At 46.4% G+C, this 18,816-nt stretch overlaps 1 protein-coding gene across 1 annotated transcript in view; it reads right to left on the bottom strand.

Annotated features, from left to right (window-relative positions):
• The window catches only part of IFIH1 (interferon induced with helicase C domain 1), a 45,082-nt gene extending 28,554 nt beyond the window's left edge, over nucleotides 1-16,528 (bottom strand). The window contains exons 1-3 of the mRNA XM_058191662.1: nucleotides 15,705-16,528; nucleotides 8,541-8,697; nucleotides 6,869-7,030 (exon numbers count right to left, since the gene is read on the bottom strand). Coding sequence (XP_058047645.1) covers nucleotides 6,869-7,030; nucleotides 8,541-8,697; nucleotides 15,705-16,166 — 781 coding nt within the window. The 5' untranslated portion in view covers nucleotides 16,167-16,528. The remainder of the gene's footprint in view (nucleotides 1-6,868; nucleotides 7,031-8,540; nucleotides 8,698-15,704) is intronic.
• Nucleotides 16,529-18,816: the final 2,288 nt, after the last annotated feature.

Raw genomic sequence — 18,816 nt, 5'->3', positions numbered from 1 at the left:
ACTGTGCACAAGGCATCCCGGTCTAGAAAGGGGCGCAACTGGCGCACCAGGCGAACCTGGTGGAAAGCTCTCCTGGAGACGGCCGCCAGGTGGTCTTCAAAAGACAGCCGTTCATCCAGGAGAACGCCCAGATTGCGCACCCTCTCCATCGGGGCCAGTGACTCGCCCCCAACAGTCAGCCGAGGACTCAGCTGACTGTACCGGGATGCGCGCATCCACATGCACTCTGTCTTGGAAGGATTGAGCTTGAGCCTGTTTCTCCCCATCCAGACCCGTACGGCTTCCAAACACCGGGACAGCACTTCGATGGCTTCATTGGGGTGGCCCGGTGTGGAAAAGTACAGCTGGGTGTCATCAGCGTACAGCTGGTACCTCACACCGAAGCCACTGATGATCTCACCCAGCGGCTTCATATAGATGTTGAACAGAAGGGGCGAGAGAATCGACCCCTGTGGCACCCCACAAGTGAGGCGCCTCGGGGCCGACCTCTGCCCCCCCGTCAACACCGTCTGCGACCGGTCGGAGAGATAGGAGGAGAACCACCGATAAACGGTGCCTCCCACTCCCAATCCCTCCAACCGGCGCAGCAGGATACCATGGTCGATGGTATCAAAAGCCGCTGAGAGGTCTAATAGGACCAGGGCAGAGGAACAACCCCTATCCCTGGCCCTCCAGAGATCATCCACCAACGCGACCAAAGCCGTCTCAGTTCTGTAACCGGGCTGGAAACCGGACTGGAACGGGTCTAGATAGACAGTTTCATCCAGGTGCAGGGGAAACTGATATGCCACCATACTCTCTACAACCTTCGCCGCGAAGCGAAGGTTGGAGACCGGACGATAATTACCTAAAACAGCCGGGTCCAGGGAAGGCTTCTTGAGGAGGGGCCTCACCACCGCCTCTTTCAAGGCGGCCGGAAAGACTCCCTCCAACAAGGAAGCGCTCGTAATCGCCTGGAGCCAGCCTCGTGTCACCTCCTGAGTGGCCAACACCAGCCAGGAGGGGCACGGGTCCAGTAAACACGTGGTGGCATTCAATCTACCCAGCAACCTGTCCATGTCCTCGGGAGCCACAGGGTCAAACTCATCCCAGACAATATCACCAAGACCGCCCTCAGACGCCCCGTCTGAATCGCCGCAATTTTGGTCCAGACCGTCCCGAAGCTGAACGATTTTATCGTATAGATAACCGTTAAACTCCTCAGCACGTCCCTGCAACGGGTCATCCCGCTCCCCCTGGTGAAGGAGGGAGCGGGTCACCCGAAACAGGGCGGCTGGGCGGTTATCTGCCGACGCAATGAGGGAGGAGGCGTAGCAACGCCTCGCTTCCCTCAGTGCCACTAGGTAGGTCCTAGTATAGGATCTAACTAGTGTCCGATCAGCCTCTGAACGGCTGGACCTCCAGGAACTCTCTAGGCGTCTTCTCCGGCGTTTCATCCCCCTCAGCTCCTCGGAGAACCAAGGAGCCGGTTGGGATCTGCGCCGGGTCAGAGGCCGCAGAGGCACGACACGGTCTAAAGCCCCAGCCGCAGCCCATTCCCAGGCTGCGGCTAGTTCCTCTACCGTGCCGTGAGCCAGACCCTCAGGAAATGGCCCAAGCTCTGTCCGGAACCTCTCCGGGTCCATCAGGCACCTGGGACGGTACCAACGTAATGGTTCCGTCTCCCTGCGGTATTGGGTAGCGGTCAGAAAGTCTAGGCGAAGGAGAGAGTGATCTGACCATGACAAAGGTTCTGTGACTATATCTCTCAAGTCCAGATCCTTCAACCACTGACCAGAGATAAAAATCAAGTCCAGTGTGCCTCCCCCGATGTGAGTGGGGCCATCCACTACTTGAGTCAGGTCCAAGGCCGTCATGGAAGCCATGAACTCCCGAGCCACTGTTGATGGCAGGCGGCAGATGGCAAGTTAAAGTCCCCATGACTAAAAGTCTGGGGTCTCCACTGCCACCCCAGCAAGCACCTCCAGGAGCTCGGGCAGGGCAGCTGTCACGCAGCAAGGAGCCAGGTACGACCAGCAAGCCCATCTGACACCTATGACCCCATCTCACAAGAGGATTCACACCCGGCAATCTGAGGTACAGTGGTCTCCCTCGGCTCTAGACTCTCTTTAATAACAACCGCCACCCCGCCACCCCTACCCTGGGCCCTCGGCTGATGAAATGCACGGAAGCCCGGCGGGCACATTTCGACCAGGGGCACGCCCCCTTCAGTGCCCAACCAGGTCTCAGTAACGCCTATAAGATCCGCGGCGCCCCCCTGAATAAGATCATGTATTAGGGGGGCCTTATTTGCCACGGACCGTGCGTTGCATAACATAAGCCGAAGGCCCAGGCTCTGAGGGTCTTGACCATCCGGGGAACGGGAAAAGTCCGAGGGATCGGGGCACGCGATCGCCTGCAAACATCGAGCGCGTGCCCCCCTAAACCGATATGATCCCCCCCTTCCGCCATATCTGCCCCTCCCACTTACCGTGCAAATAGAACCACCCTCATAAAAAGGAACGCGTTCTCCCCCCTTAACCTCCAAACCCATTAAATAGTCGCCGCGAGCGCGCGCAGGAGCTGGTCTCCCTCCCAGCTGAGGAATCAAATCTGAGGAATCAAAGTCTAAAGCAAGTACATTTAAATGTGCCTCTGTCCATATCCATAGCACTAGCACTTAGACTTATATACCGCTTCATAATGTTTTACAGCCATCTCAGAGTGGTTTACAGAGTCAGCATATCTTCCCCAACAATATGGGTCCTCATTTTACTGATCTGGGAAGGATGGAAGACTGAGTGAACCTTGATTGAACTCCTGGCTGTGGGCAAAGTGAGCCTGCAATATTGCATTCTAATCATTGGCCACCTGTATCCAACTCTCTCTGTCTTTCTCTCACTCTTTCTCTCTTCGTCCCTCCCCCCCTCTGTAATTCATAATTGTTTTTCCCTTACCTTCTCTTTTCTAAAGCTAAAAGCGAAAGACTGGTCCAAGGTCACCACCTGGTTTTGTGACCTAAGGCAGGACTATCACTCAGAGTCTCCTAATTTTTAACCTGGTGCCTGCACCAAACTAGCTGTTTCTGATTTTCTATTAAGTAGTGCATAATCAGGCAGTGTAAAGAAACCTTTTGCTTGAGACCATAACATTAAATTTGCTTTATCTAACCCACATTTAACACAAGATACAATGGGATTTATTGTGGCTAAAAACCAGATTACGCAGCAGAAGCAGATCTTCCTAACAAGAATGGATAGAGTGCCACCTACTGATTCCCTAGGTATTTGAATCAAGATGAGTATTATTTGAATGGAGAGGATCCTACTTTTTAGACAAAAGTATAAGACCGGGGTAAAAAAAAATCTGATTTGCAAAGTTCATTTTCAGCAAATGGGCTTATAAGGATGAAATTCATTCATCCCTTCCAACACTGCAGGAGATGAGAGGTGGGGAGAAAAAGGATTCATTTAAAACAATGTCAATACCAGCAAAATACTGGGCTGGAAAGAATCCTTCAATTTCTTACTTATAAAATTAAGGATTTATATAATCCCTTACTTATTTTAGAAATAAGGACTGAATGCGCAGTTGGAGATGAGAACAACGTATTTAAATTAAGAACAGAGCGCCTTCTCTTTCTTATTTAAACAAGCTCTGCATCCATTTATATTCATTTCTTGGACAGACAGATGTCATTGAATCACAACAGCAACAGGAATGAGTCATGACTATGTTTCCAATGGGGGTGGGGTGGGTGGGGAGGAAGGCAAAGATATGTCTTTCAGCAAATGGAGGTGCTATGGGCAGAGGAAGTTCACACCAATTAATTCTAGCAGGGTGAAAATTGTACAATGATTAGGAAACTGCGCTTTCTTTGTAACTGTTGAAGAACTGATGAGGGAACTGGAGGAGAAACAAGGTTTTTGGGAAAAGAGGAAAAAAAAAATAGGGAAGATAATATCAAGCTAGGCCGATAAGCATTCTGGCCAGTGTAGTGCAATTTCCTGGTTTCCAATGCCCCTGTTTCCTTCCCTATACCTATATTTTCATAGTGCAAGTAGCACAGAACAATCAGAACTGGATCTTAACATAACACTCTTTATAAACAGCTGGACTGGGGTGGAGGTAGAGAGAATACAACCCTATTTTTGGGTCCTCAAATAAAATGCTAATTGCATGCATGTAAGATATAAAGGACACGGCGGCTCAGTGGCTTAAGACGCTGAGCTTGTCGATCGAAAGGTCGGCAGTTCAACGGTTCGAATCCCTACTGCTGTGTAACAGGGTGAGCTCCCATTACTTGTCCCAGCTTCTGCCAACAGTTCGAAAGCACGTAAAAAATGCAAGCAGAAAAATAGGTGGGAAAGTAACAGCGTTCCGTGCGCTTTTGGCATTTAGTCATGCTGGCCACCTGACTACAGAGACGTCTTCAGACAGCGCTGGTTCTTCGGCTTTGAAACGAAGATGAGCACCACCCCCTAGAGCCAAAAACGACTAGCACACGTGTGCGGGGGAACCTTTACCTTTACCTTAAGATATTGTAGCCCAAGTAGTTGGAAGCACCTAGCTAACCTTGGTTGAATGGGCATGTTAATCCGGATTGGACCTAGTTAGTACTTGATGAGAGACCACTTGGATTAGAGAATCCCAGGGTTGTTGTTTAGGCTAGGAAGCTGAAAAAATCCAGAATTCTGAGTGTGTTACTACATTGAATGTACTTTCTAGTTGTCTTTAGATCAGAGGTCCTAGCCTTCATAGAATACAGGTAGTCCTTGACTTACAACAGTTCGTTTAGTGACTGTTCAAAGTTACAATGGCACTGAAAAAAGTAACATAACCATTTTTCAGTTACAACCTTTGCAGAATCCCCATGATCATGTGATCAAAATTCAGATGCTTGGCTATTGGTTCATGTTTATGACGGTGTTGTTGTGACCCAGGCCCCCAGGCTTGGCCTCCTGGAGGAGGATGACTCAGAGAGTGAGGAGGAGGAGCTGGCAAGGCCTGCTTCCCCCGGGCCCTCTTCCTCCCTGGCACTGCCCCAGGAGGAGGAGGAGGAGGAGGAGGGGCTGGCAAGGCCTGATTCCCCCGGGCCATCTTCCTACTTGGCAACACCCCAAGAGCCAGTTGTTGAGGATCAATCCTAGCTCGATGTGAGACTGAGAAGATGTGATCGGCGCGTGCAGCAGAGGAAAGGGTGGGGCAAGTCCAGGGAGTGCTGAGTCACAGAGCGACACCCCACAGGAGATAAAAGCAGGAGGAGGAGCTCCGTGGCTCTTTGTGTTGGACAAAGCTGCGAACTTGGCGGGCAATCTGTTTCATGAATTGAAGAATCCCTTTGTGAGTGACTTTTGCTTTCTCTGTAATTTCCTGGTTACCTCGGTAACAGACTGTTTCAGAGATTTTGGCAGGCACGTGGGGAAACGTGGCCAGAACATTTCTGTGCCAAAGGGAACCCGGCCAAGTGTAAATAAACTATTGGCAGAAGGCCTTTGACTGGCTTATTTTCTTGGGAGTGTTGTGGGGGAACAGAACAGGTGTCCCAAGGTCATGGGATCACCTTTTGCGACCTTCTGACAAGCAAAATCAATGGGGAAGTCAGATTCACTTAATAACCGGGTTACTAAGTAATCAGTTGCAGTGATTCACTTAACAACTGTGGCAAGCAAGGTTGTAAAATGGAGCAAAACTCATTCAACCAATGTCTCACTTAACAACAGAAACTTTGGGCTCAAGTGTGATCGTAAGACGAGGACTACCAGTATTATGAACATTCTTGGAGTAAAACTAGTTATTGGTTGAGATAAAAACATTACAAAACTAACCAGTATTTTATCCTTATCCTTAGCAGGTGTTGGTAAACAATACTTTTCATCTTGCTGAAAAATTTTGTGTGAAAGCATCCATTGAGCATGATGAGTGGTGAAAGTCAATACATATGAACTCATTTGTTGGCTGGCATAAAAGAGGAATAGGAATGAGGAATATGAATGAAAAAAAATAGATGCAGGTAGTCCTTGACTGACAGCCATTTGTTTAGTGGCTGAAGTGTAGTGCTGCTGAACAAAGAGCATTAAAACTGGTCCCCAAAGTTACAGCTCTTGCAATGCTTCAGCAGTCATGTGATCAAAATTTAGGTGCTTAGCAGCCTCTCCCACTTATAACTCCAGGGCGTTTCAACTTCCCCCATGTGCCTATCTCTCCCCCCACCCCCAATCTATGCCTCTTTGGCTGTCCTTCACTTGCTGGATCTGTTAGCCTTTCTACCCACAGCTAATTTTCACTGTCTTCTTTCTGCCACTGCTGACTAGGTGTCCCCATCCTGGCCCTTCATGAAGTAGCTGCTGGCTGTGCCAATCTTCTTCTCGAGGCTGTGCCGGCCCCTTGTCCAAATTGCACATGGTTTTGTCTAAATTGTGCACAGACTTCTCATGAAGTTTTGGAAGGCGGGTGCATGAAGACAGTCATAGCTGTTTCGGTGCAAAAGAAGGACACTTTTGTTCTACACTTGGAGAGTAGAGGAAGAATACAAAGCTATCGTTAATGCTTTCCTGGTGAGCACCATTTCTTCTTGAAACGTTTACGACCCAATGTCTTTAATTTGAGGGAGATTTGGCATTGATTTAGTTAAACTGATTATATTAGAGGAGAGCAAACTTTTCAGATAAAAAGCACCATGAAGTGATTTGATATAACATTGCACATCCCATCCTCCCAAAATGTTAAGTTGGAAGAAAACATTTTTTTGGGCCTTTTTTAATTAAAAATTCTTGGAGAACCCTGAATGCCATCTAGTGTATCATATATGTAGTGGCATCTACCACTTACAATATTACTGATCAGTTATACAAATTATATGTAAAAATACTGGTAGCTGACAAATCACCTGAAATTGCAGGAAGGTCTTCAAATGATTTTTCTGATACGTTCTTCTCATCTTCCACAGCTTCTTGTAATTCAGTTCTTGGCTGCAGATTCTCCACAATTTCAGAACTTGGTGCCTCATACATTTCATCTGATGACTCAGAGACTCCATTTACACCTTGTTCTGTTCAACCAAAATAACTGAAGTTGCAACCCATAACTAAAGCTTATTCATTTCAATAACCATTCAATTAATGACCTATATGCAATTGATGGACTTCAGTTTCTAATATACAATTTGGGATGTACTCAGGGCTAAACTGAAAGAAATCTTGGGAGTTTTATGATCAGAACTTCCCATCTGTCACTGTCTGTCCTTATTCGTATATGCACCCAAGTAACAGGCATGAAGGAACCTTAACTTAACGGTTACAAAGCACAGTTGCAAAAATCAACTTTTGAAAGTAGAGAATTTTCAGAAGGCTTGAAGCTTTAAAGCAGGCCTGCCAAACTGTTAGCCCGCGGGCCGGATGAGTCATGTGCAGGCCATGCCCACCCCGGCTCCACAAAGGCAAAAAAATGTCGCAATATGTCGCGATATGTCACGTGATGCAATTGAGTTTGACACCTCTGCTTTAAAGTGTAGCTTTAAAGATGAGGAGAAAAACAGAAATGAGACCACAGACTATGACAACTCAGAGAAATGAAGTCCTACTGAAATGAATTTGTAGCCAGTAAAGAATAGATCTACAAATTGTCTATTTGAAAACAACTTTCGTTGTTTTTAGTGTATCTTATTCCTAAGTAAATGCAGAAACAAAGAAAGTAAATAATAATCTCCCAACACAATATTATCAGTCTCTACTATACATAGAAGTACAGGTAGCCTTCGACTTACAATCATAATTGATATCAGAACTCCTGTTGCTAAGCAAGGCCGTCATTAAGCAAGTCATGCCCAACTTTACTACTTCTTCTTCCGCAATCATTAAGTGAATCATATGATCGTTAAAGCGAATCCTGTGATCATTAAACAAATCCAGCTTCCCCCATTGATTGTATCTGTTGGATGCTGGCTGGGAAGATCAAATGATCATTTAACACCGGGATGTTGCAACCGTCATAAAATACATGCTGGTTGCCAAGCGTCCAAATGTTCATCATATAATCCCAGGGACACTATGACAGTCTAAGTACAAGCACTAATCATAGGTCACTGTTTTCAAGGCTATTGTCACTTCAAATGGTCACTAAACAAATGGTTGTAAGTTGAGGACTATCTGTAAGCATAGACCAGAAGCGATTCAGTTCATTGATTCAAGACTGCTCAATTCCTTTCCTGTTGAAAATTTAAGCCGATTATATTTGAAACATACAGTTATGCTCGTAACCTTTGCAAAATGACTGTGATGACCAGTAGCTAACTCGGAATCACAGTAGAAATAAAAAAGTAACTCTTGTTCACTTACAAAATAGTCGTCCGCATCTTACAAATTTTACAAGAGGTGTCTGTAAACTCACGGGCCCAACTGCACCTCTGTCTTCTCACCACAATCCTGAACTCTTCCTTTTAAACAGCAGCCCTGTGGAGCCAACCTCCCTTATGTGGCAAACAGTGAAAGCAACACCATCAGCACACAAACATTTATCACAAACGTGACCATGCACCAAAACTCCTGAAATTATACAATTACCGTTTGGGTGCCCACTTATGTAAGCAGCCATGTTTGCATGGCCCGCTTCACCCAGGGCTTCTAGAAAGGGTGACAACCATTCTTTCTTCTGTATTATCCTATAAAGCATTTCTCTCACGGCCGGTTTATTCCCCTCTTTAGCCTTTTCTACGACTACCTGTGTAGGAAAAACAAAGAGGCAAAAGAAACATTTTTGGTAAGTCGCTTCACAATGCATATCAGTGTCCGTTCTTATTGTCAAATACGGGTAATCTGCGATTTATGACTACATAAATCTACATGACTACATGGGAGCAGAATGTCTGTCACTAAGGGCGGGGGGGACATGAAGCCGTGCCCGATTTTATGACTGTTTCGCCACATCGTCAAGTGAATCCTGTGTTTGTTAAGTGAATCACAGGATCGGTACTGAATCCTGCTTCCCCATTAACTTTTCTTGTTGGAAGCTGACTGGGGACGTTGTAAATGCAAATTACGTCACCCAGGATGCTGCAACCACTGTAAATATTGTACCTCCTGGTTGACAAAGGCCTGAATTTGGATCATATGCCATGTAGATGCTGCAATAGTTGTTAAGTTACTTTGTCCAGCACCATTTCACTTTGAACTGCCACTAAATGAGCAGTAGATGTTGTGGCTCCCGCCCCCGAACCTGGCCCCTTGCCCGAAAGTGACTTGGAGCCAGGCCTGCTGCCAGAAAGTGACTTGGACAGTGAAGGGGAAGGGCCATCAGGACTTACCTCGGAAGCACCGGCCTCCCTGGATCAGCTCCAGGAGCCAGAAGCAGGCCAGGTGAAAGAGATAATGAGGCCTCCTTCCCCTGACTCTTCCCCACCCCCCAGGCCACGCCTGCAGACCCAGCTGACAGCAATCAGGCTTGGCTCAATCCCAGGTTTCGTAGGCAGGAGAGAAGAGAACAACAGAAGCAGGGGAGGGGCAGGCCTAGGAAGTGCTGAGTCATGGAGCCACACCCCACAGGATATAAAAGGCAGCAACAGCTGGTGTGTCTCTTTGTATCAGGCAAATCCACGGATTGACTAGAGCTGAAGGTTGTGACTCACCAGCGTCTTGGCAGCCAACGAGGGCTCTTGGCAGACGCTGGCTCTTTTGCTGCCAGAGCTGATAAGAGCCGGCTAATTAAGCCATCGTTCAGACGGAGGTGAGGAGGATATAACATCAGAGGTGATCAACAGTATTAAGTATCTGGGAGTGCAGATAACTAACAATCTGACTTGGTCTCTTTATACATTATCTTTAGTGAAGGGTGCAAACCAGTGTCTGCATTTCCTGTTCAGATAAGGAGAGCACATTTTTCTCCTTCTGTCCTGGCCACTTTTTACAGAACCACGACTGAGAGCATTTTAACAAACTGCATAACTGTTTGGTTTGGTGGCTGCAGTGCCTCAGAGAGAAAGTCCCGAGAGTGGTAAGGACAGCAGAGAAAATTATAGGAAGCTTGCTTCCTGTCATTCAGGATACCGCTTATAAGCGCTATGTGTTTAGAGCTCAAAGCATTGTTAGAGACCCCACACACCCACTTCATGGTCTGTTTCTGTTGCTCCCCCCTCTGGGAGGAGGTTTCGAAGTATTTATAGCAGGACTACCCAATTCTGTAACAGCTTTATTCCCTATGCCAGGGATGTCAAACGCAATTTCATTGAGGACCACATCAATGACCCTGGGGGCCTGGGGCGGGCGTGGCCAGGGTGGGCATGGCCAGCTCAACATTACTTGTTAAGGTTCAGTTTTCGGCCACAGTGGCCTCCTACAGCCCTCTGTGAACTAAATTGTGGCCTGCCTGGGAGGTTTTCAGCCGTGACGACCTGCTGCAGTCCTCTGCCAGCAAAAACAGAGCTTGGGGAACCTGGGTGGGCCACGCAGCCTTCCAACCTCCATTTTTGCTGGCAGAGGCACCATGGGCTGGTTCTTCGCTGTTTCCAGGGTGGCCCTGCAGGCCAGATCTAAGCACTCCATGGGCCGGATCTGGCCTTGAGTTTGACACTTGTGCCCTATGCCATCCATCTGGTAAGCTCGCAAGATTCGTTTTTCTCGCCATGTACATGTATACATCCAAACTAGACTGTGTTGTTTCTCCGTGTCATATCGTATATGTGGGTATATGCATAATTTTATAATTATTTATTTATTTTGTCATGTTTATGTAGTGTATATTAGAGGTGGAGACCCTCTGAGAGCTGTATGCAATGAAATTTCATTTTAATGTATGCCAATTAGTGTACATTCAAAGTGACAATAAAGTTATTCTAAGTCTAAATTCTACGTTCTAAGTAGTCCTTGTTTACCCTTCATAATTGGGACCAGCAACTCAGTCATTAAATAAAGTGGTCACAATATGAAACTGCGATCTTGCTTCACCTGTCCTTTATTTCATAGACCTTCAAAGATTGTAAATGCCAGGATTTTTCCTTTTTCATCGTCACTGTTAGCTGTGAATAGTTGCTAAGTCAGGCCATTGCTAAACTAAAGGCTATAAAGGCTACCCTTTATATGCTACTCCCTATATTTTCAAAGAGTTATACTTTCCAGCTCTCTTCTAAGCAGCATTTGTCAACTCAAGCTCTGCTTGGTGAACTAAAAAAAAGAAGCAAAGTCGGAGAATGTTCAAGGCAGACTCCTTGTCATAGTAGCAGCCTGATTTTGAAATACTTCATTCTTTTTTATTTTTCTCATGGTTGCTGGAAGGAACTGCTGAGCTAGAACTCTCTGGCTCCAAAATCCAAGAAACACATGGTGAGTTTCTTCTAAGCAGTTTCGTTTATGGTTACACATCTGTAGACAGAAATCTTGCCCAACTAAAGCAAACTACTTGCATCATTAAAGATATACTCTGAGAACTTCTGAGGAGGAGAAATCTAGACCACGGGTGTCAAAATGGTTTTCTTCAAGGACTGGATCAGCATTGTAGTTCTCCATGGGCCAGCAGGGGCGGAGGAGCGGAGGGGGGAGGGACCGGACAGATGCCTCCTGCAGCACTCTGCTGACCAAAAACTGCTGTGCAGAGGCCCCGTGAGGTGTCTGCGAAGCCTGTTTTCAGCCTCCTCAGCCTCCAGCAGCAATCTGCTCATCATCTTTTGGCCCGCAGAGTGCTGCTGGAGGTCAGGAAGGCCGAAAAGCCCCCCTCCCTGCAGCCTGTTTTGGTCAGCTGAGGCACCATGGGCCAATCCTTTGATATTTCCAGGCTGGCCCCATGGGCCAGATTTAAGCACTCTGTGGTCTAGACTCCCTTCCTCCAAATCAAACTATCTAAACTTTGCTTTTTCTTATTTCTCTGGAATGCAACCACCCAACCCACTTCCTGAGAATCCAGACTAGATTTAACTACCAGAACCATACTCAGATATAATTAGCAGTAGTAGTGCAGCAATAAAGCTCCAGCGTACACATTTATGAAGACATCAAAAAGCTCCTTAGAGAACAGCAGTACAGTCTCGTTAATATGCTATCCCCCAGGCCTTGAGTTGTCAGAAAAGAACACTCCTGCCCTTACACTTTTTAAATTAGGATAAGTTTGTAACCTGATAAGCAAAGAAGTCAAGAAGCCAGATTTGCCTTACAACCATGTTACTTTTTTTTTTTTTTATTATTATTATTATTATTATTATTATTATTATTATTATTATTATTATTATTATTATTATTATTATTATTAATTAATTTTATACTTCTCCCAAAGGACTCAGGGCGTGTACAGCCAAGTAAAATACACTGTATACAAATTAAAAGAAATTTAAAAGCAAACATATTATGTGTGGGCGAAAAATTTAAAACAATTTAAAATCTTAAAATATAAATAACCCCAATAAAATTTTAATCCAGTCCCGCTTGAATAAATAGGTGTTTTCAGCTCACGGCGAAAAGTCCGAAGATCAGGAACTTGACGTAAACCAGGGGGAAGTTCATTCCAAAGCGTAGGAGCTCCAACAGAGAAGGCCCTTCCCCTGGGGGCCGCCAGCCGACATTGCTTGGCGGACGGCACCCTGAGAAGGCCCTCTGTGTGAGCGTATGGGCCGGTGGGAGGCAAAAGGTACCAGCAGGCGGTCCCGTAAGTACCCGGGTCCTAAGCCATGGAGCGCTTTAAAGGTGGTAACCAAAATCTTGAAGCGCACCCGGAAGACCACAGGAAGCCAGTGCAAACTGCGCAGGAGTGGTGTTACATGGGAGCAACGAGTGGCTCCCGTTACTACCCGCGCAGCTGCATTCTGGACTAGCTGCAGCCTCCGGGTGCACTTCAAGGGCAGCCCCATGTAGAGAGCATTGCAATAATCCAAACGGGAAGTGACAAGAACATGAGTGACCGTGCATAAGGCATCCCTGTCAAGGAAGGGGCGCAACTGGCGGACCAAGCGAACTTGGTAAAAGGCCCTCTTGGAGACGGCCGCCAAATGATCGTCAAATGACAGCCACCCATCCAAGAGGACACCCAAGTTGCGCTCCCTTTCCATTGGGGCCAAGAATTCACCCCCCACAGTCAGCCGCGGCTGCAGCTGACTGTACCAGGGTGCTGGCATCCACAGCCACTCCGTCTTGGAGGGATTGAGCTTGAGTCAGAAAATAACCCTCCTGCCCTTACACTTTTTAAATTAGGATAAGTTTGTAACCTGATAAGCAAAGAAGTCAAGAAGCCAGATTTGCCTTACAACCATGTTACTAACTTAACAACTCCAGTGACTCACTTAACTTTGCAAGATATGTAGGGATAACCCTCAATTTACAATCACAAGTGAACGCATAATTTCTATTGCTAAGGGAAAAAGTTAAGGGAGTTTTCACAACCTTTCTTGCATAGTTAAATGACTCACTGCAATTGTTAACTTAGTAACATGGTTGTAAGTTGGATCTGGCTTCTTGACTTCTTTGCTTGTCAGGTCACAAAAGGCGATCCCATGACATCACAGCAGGAGAAGGCAAGTGACCAATTGTGCATTGTGAGACTCCACATTGTATGTGCAACATTGATCCAAGCATGAAAATGTCATGAAGCACCCACTGTTTTGGCATTATGGTGAATAAGAGCAGAATTCTATGGTCACGGAGCCTTCATGTTTATGACTGTTTACTTCAAAATCCCCTCTGTGAATAATTGATTGTTGGTCAGCCCCAGACTTAACCATCTCAGTTAAGAAATAGGAAATATAAACAAATACCCTGCTCAGAGCCCCTTATGAAGGGAGCTGGGTGGTTAAAAAATTAGATAGATGAGAGCGAGACAGGGAGATCTCTAAAATAGGTATTGTGGACAAGATTCATTTGGCCAAAAATACATATTTGCTCCAAAATTGATTTTATTTATTTATTTATTTCGATTTTTATACCGCCCTTCTCCCGAAGGACTCAGGGCGGTGTACAGCCAAGTAAAATACACTGTATACAAATTAAAAGAAATTTAAAAGCAAACATATTATGTGTGGGCGAAAAATTTAAAACAATTTAAAATCTTAAAATATAAATAACCCCAATAAAATTTTAATCCAGTCCCGCTTGAATAAATAGGTGTTTTCAGCTCACGGCGAAAAGTCCGAAGATCAGGAACTTGACGTAAACCAGGGGGAAGTTCATTCCAAAGCGTAGGAGCTCCAACAGAGAAGGCCCTTCCCCTGGGGGCCGCCAGCCGACATTGCTTGGCGGACGGCACCCTGAGAAGGCCCTCTCTGTGTGAGCGTACGGGTCGGTGGGAGGCAAAAGGTAACAGCAGGCGGTCCCGTAAGTACCCGGGTCCTAAGCCATGGAGCGCTTTAAAGGTGGTAACCAAAATCTTGAAGCGCACCCGGAAGACCACAGGAAGCCAGTGCAAACTGCGCAGGAGTGGTGTTACATGGGAGCAACGAGTGGCTCCTGTTACTACCCACGCAGCTGCATTCTGGACTAGCTGCAGCCTCCGGGTGCACTTCAAGGGCAGCCCCATGTAGAGAGCATTGCAATAATCCAAACGGGAAGTGACAAGAGCATGAGTGACCGTGCATAAGGCATCCCGGTCAAGGAAGGGGCGCAACTGGCGGACCAAGCGAACTTGGTAAAAGGCCCTCTTGGAGACAGCCGCCAAATGATCGTCAAACGACAGCCGCCCATCCAAGAGGACACCCAAGTTGCGCACCCTTTCCATTGGGGCCAATAACTCACCCCCCACAGTCAGCCGCGGCTGCAGCTGCCTGTACCGGGGTGCTGGCATCCACAGCCACTCCGTCTTGGAGGGATTGAGCTTGAGTCTGTTTCTCCCCATCCAGACCCGTACGGCTTCCAGACACTGGGATAGCACTTCGACAGCTTCGTTGGGGTGGTCCGGGGTGGAAAAGTACAGCTGCGTGTCATCAGCATACAGATGATAACTCACCCCGAAACCACTGATGACCTCACCCAGCGGCTTCATATAGATGTTGAACAGGAGGGGCGAGAGAATCGACCCGAGGCACCCCACAAGTAAGGTGCCTCGCGGTCGATCTCTGCCCCCCTGTCAACACCGTCTGCAACCGGTCGGAGAGATAGGAGGAGAACCACCGATAAACGGTGCCTCCCACCCCCAAGCTCTCCAACCGGTGCAGCAAGATACCATGGTCGATGGTATCGAAAGCCGCTGAGAGGTCTAATAGGACCAGGGCAAAGGAACAACCCCTATCCCTGGCCCTCCAGAGGTCATCCACCAACGCGACCAAAGCTGTCTCCGTACTATGTCCGGACCGGAAGCCGGACTGGAACGGGTCTAGATAGACGGCTTCATCCAGGTACCGGGGAAGCTGCCACGCAACCACACTCTCTACAACCTTCGCCACAAAGCGAAGGTTTGTAAGGTAATATTTTGTAAGGTAATAATCCACAAATCAGATTTTACACTTAGGATGGGTTTGACCTTCCATACAGGTTTTTTTTCCTCTCAATCTCAACCATTTTAAGGTGTGTGAACTTACCGTGGGTGGGGAATTCAGGGCGTTCAAAGGCCACACATTTTAAAGTTGTTGGGGTTCAGGAATCCAGGTCTCAGTATAAGGAATTCTAGGATTCATCTCAAACATCCCCAGAGTCCCTCTTCTTTCCTGATCTCTCTCGCCCCATTTCGCAGCCACCCCCTTGCCCCACACCTCGTTTCGGGAGAGGACCCGGCTTGCACCCTCCACCCCGCCCTCCTGTTGCCGTTGCTTTGCTCCAGCTTACCCGCTCTACGTCTTCCAGATCCAAGAGCCCCTTTTTCAAACACTTCAAAGCCACCTGAGTGGCCTGTAGCGTGTCGGTGAGGCGATCGAAGAACAGGTTAACCAGAGCCTTGCCCAGGTCGCCGGCCGCTTCCAAAGAGGGCGAGGGCAGTTCGTTCAGGCTGGGATCCAGGTAATTGGCGGCAGCGTAGCCTCCCTGCACCAGCGCCTCGCAGAACTCCTGGCATAAGCCGGGCGAGTCGGCAGCCTCTCTCTCCACCACGGTGAGCAGCTTCTCCGCGGCTTCCACGTCCCCCTTTTCTCCAGCCACGGCGCGGAGTTGAAGTTTTTGGTCGAGGCTGAGGGACGGCATCAAATCCAGCACTCGATTCACTTGGACGCTGCTCTTGATCCTGGTCCTAAAGCAAGAGATCAGGTAGAGAATGCACTCGTCCCGGGATGGGCTGGCGGCGGCCGCTTCCATGCTGCTGCAACTGGTGTAGCCGCCGGGAAAGGGAGCGATTCCGCGCAAAGCAATCCGGAGCCCGGCTTCTCAAACTTAACAACTTCGGCCGCTGGGAATCACAGCAGGCTGGTAGATTCGCTCCTGGATTCTGATCCTGTTGCTTTGCCCGGCGAAACTCAATCAGCTGGACCGATTCTCCGGCTACACTTTCGGTTTCTATTCTCAGTTGGAGACTTTGCCCTGAAGTGGGAGTGGTTGCAATTTTTTTCTATTTTCCTCCGCCACTGAGGACCTTACCTCGTGCTCGGTGAGATTAAGGCGGTCAAAGTCCTAGCAAATTCGTTAATAATTTCTCCCAACATTGCCTCCTTCAGATGTTTTAGTCTTACCTTTCCCAGAATCCCACAACCAGGAATTTATATGAGACGTAGTTCAATTCTCTTGGAGACTAGAGGTGTGGGAAACTTTGCTCAATACATTTTGATTTGTAACTCAAGTCTCAGAACAACGTTTAATACGGAAATCGAGGGCTAAGCAACCACCCGCCTATCGTGTTTGATTTGATTACTTTAGGAAGTTTATTGCAATTGTGGTTTTTTTTGGTTTTTTTAAATTACTCTTTATATCTTCTAAATTCTACTGGAGAGGGTTTTGTAAGCCAGGGGTCTCCAACCTTAGTAACTTTAAGGTTGTGGACTTCAACTCCCAGAGTTCCTCAGCTAGCTTTGCTGGCTGAGGAACTCTGGGAGTTGAAGTCCACAAACCTTAAAGTTACTAAGGCTGGAGACCCCTGCTGTAAGCCACTCAGAATCTTCGTTGTTACAGCAGCATACAAACCTAAGTATCTACTACATACAGTTGTAAGTACACATCCCAATTTGTCAATAGTAACTACTGTACCCAAGAAATTACAGCTGTGCAGATTTTTAGGTAGTTTTATGACAGCGATAGAGTTTCCAGTGGATTCCTAGAAATGTAGGTTGAGTTTCTTTTCTCTGGTGTAGTCTGATGTACATAGACTAGCTTCCTTTTCATTTATAGTTTCATTTCATGTCCTCCCTCCCCACCCCACACTTTTTTTTAAGCCAATGAAATCAATAGAAATCTTTGTGAGAAAGGCATCTTTAAAAATAGGAAATGTGTTTAGGAAGAAGTCATGAAACACTCAAGAAGATATTCTAGATTTCCAGGAGGTTTAGATATTCTAGATTTCCAGGAGGTTTAGATTTTGATATAATTTTTATTGTTAGTGAAATATAAACAACTATGCTACCATTGCCATTACCACCAACAAAATAAAACAGTGGCTATATGATATTTAAAACCCCAATAGGGAATAAAATAAAGGAAATGGAGTAAGAAATAGAACTAAGAAAATAAGAGGTAAATAAAACAATCTACAATATATCTAGAGCAGGGGTGTCAAACTCGATTTCACTGTGGGCCGCATCAGGGTTGAGTTTGACCTGGGGGTGGGGTGGCCAGGGTGGGCATTGCCAGGTCGAGGTCACTCGTGTCAGGAGCTCCTGTGGTGAGCCGAGCACTATAACAGCGAAAAGGGGCTCTCAAGTTCAGTTTTTGGCCACTATGGCCTTCTGCAATCCTCTGCCAGGAAAAATGGAGCTCGGGAGGACTGCATGCGACGCTCCTGAGCTCCGTTTTCCCTGGCAGAAACACTGCGGGCTGGTCCTACATTGTTTCCAGGTCGGCCCCACGGGCCAGATCTAAGCCACCTGTGGGTTGGATCTGGCCAGTAGGCCTTGAGTTTGTGCAGCATACAAGTTTCATAATTTATTATTATTATGTCCTCGGCATATTTTTCTAGTGTGGATCTCCCATTCTTCTTATCTAGTATAGGTCTGCCATTATCCCTGTTTGCTTCTCAGGGAAAGTTGGTACGGATAAAGTAAAAAACAATTACCTCCACTATTCAGGGATTTTTCAGAGGTGCAACAGCCACTGTATCTTGTATTTGTAGCACCCAGAAAAAAAAATTAAAATTATCCCTTAAAATAATAAAAATGAAAAGGAAATGGAGGGGGGAAGAGGAAATATACCTTCAACACTCTGGTGTATATTAATCATATTCCATATTCAGGTAGTCCTTGAGTTACAACCTTTCATTCAGCAACTTATAGCAGCACTGAACAAATGGTACTTATGTCGGTCCCCAAAGTTATGGGCATTTCAGTACATGGCCATAAATACAAGGAATGAGACATGATACAGAAACCAGTTTCAGAAAATAACACAATTTTAATAATGGTGAGACTTAAGGGTCTTTGTTTTGTGGAATACAACAAAATCTTTGATTGTATGATGCAAACTAGCTAATTGGTGTGCAAGTACAGTGATTTTTTTAAAAGGATCTTTACATTGAACAACCACCACTGCAATAACCAAAAGTGTAGAAACAGTGGTTCATAATAGAAAAAGGAACTAGGCAAGGAGCTATGTTATATCTCAGTATTTTGTTTCACTTTCAAAAATGCATGTATTACAGGAATTGAAGTAACAAAATCAAATCAAAATGGAAGGATAACCATTTTGAGATATCAAGAGTAATACTTTGTTGGCCGTAAAGAGGACTGAGTTCATCATACAAAATTTAAATTTGTACCCTATGACTATCATTAAGTGTTACACCTTAGAATTCTTGATGATCTTT

Source organism: Ahaetulla prasina, chromosome 1 (genome assembly GCF_028640845.1).
Source record: "Ahaetulla prasina isolate Xishuangbanna chromosome 1, ASM2864084v1, whole genome shotgun sequence".
NCBI lineage: Eukaryota > Metazoa > Chordata > Lepidosauria > Squamata > Colubridae > Ahaetulla > Ahaetulla prasina.
The sequence above is the reverse complement of the archived record's forward strand: the minus strand, read 5'-3'. Positions and strand labels throughout refer to the sequence as shown.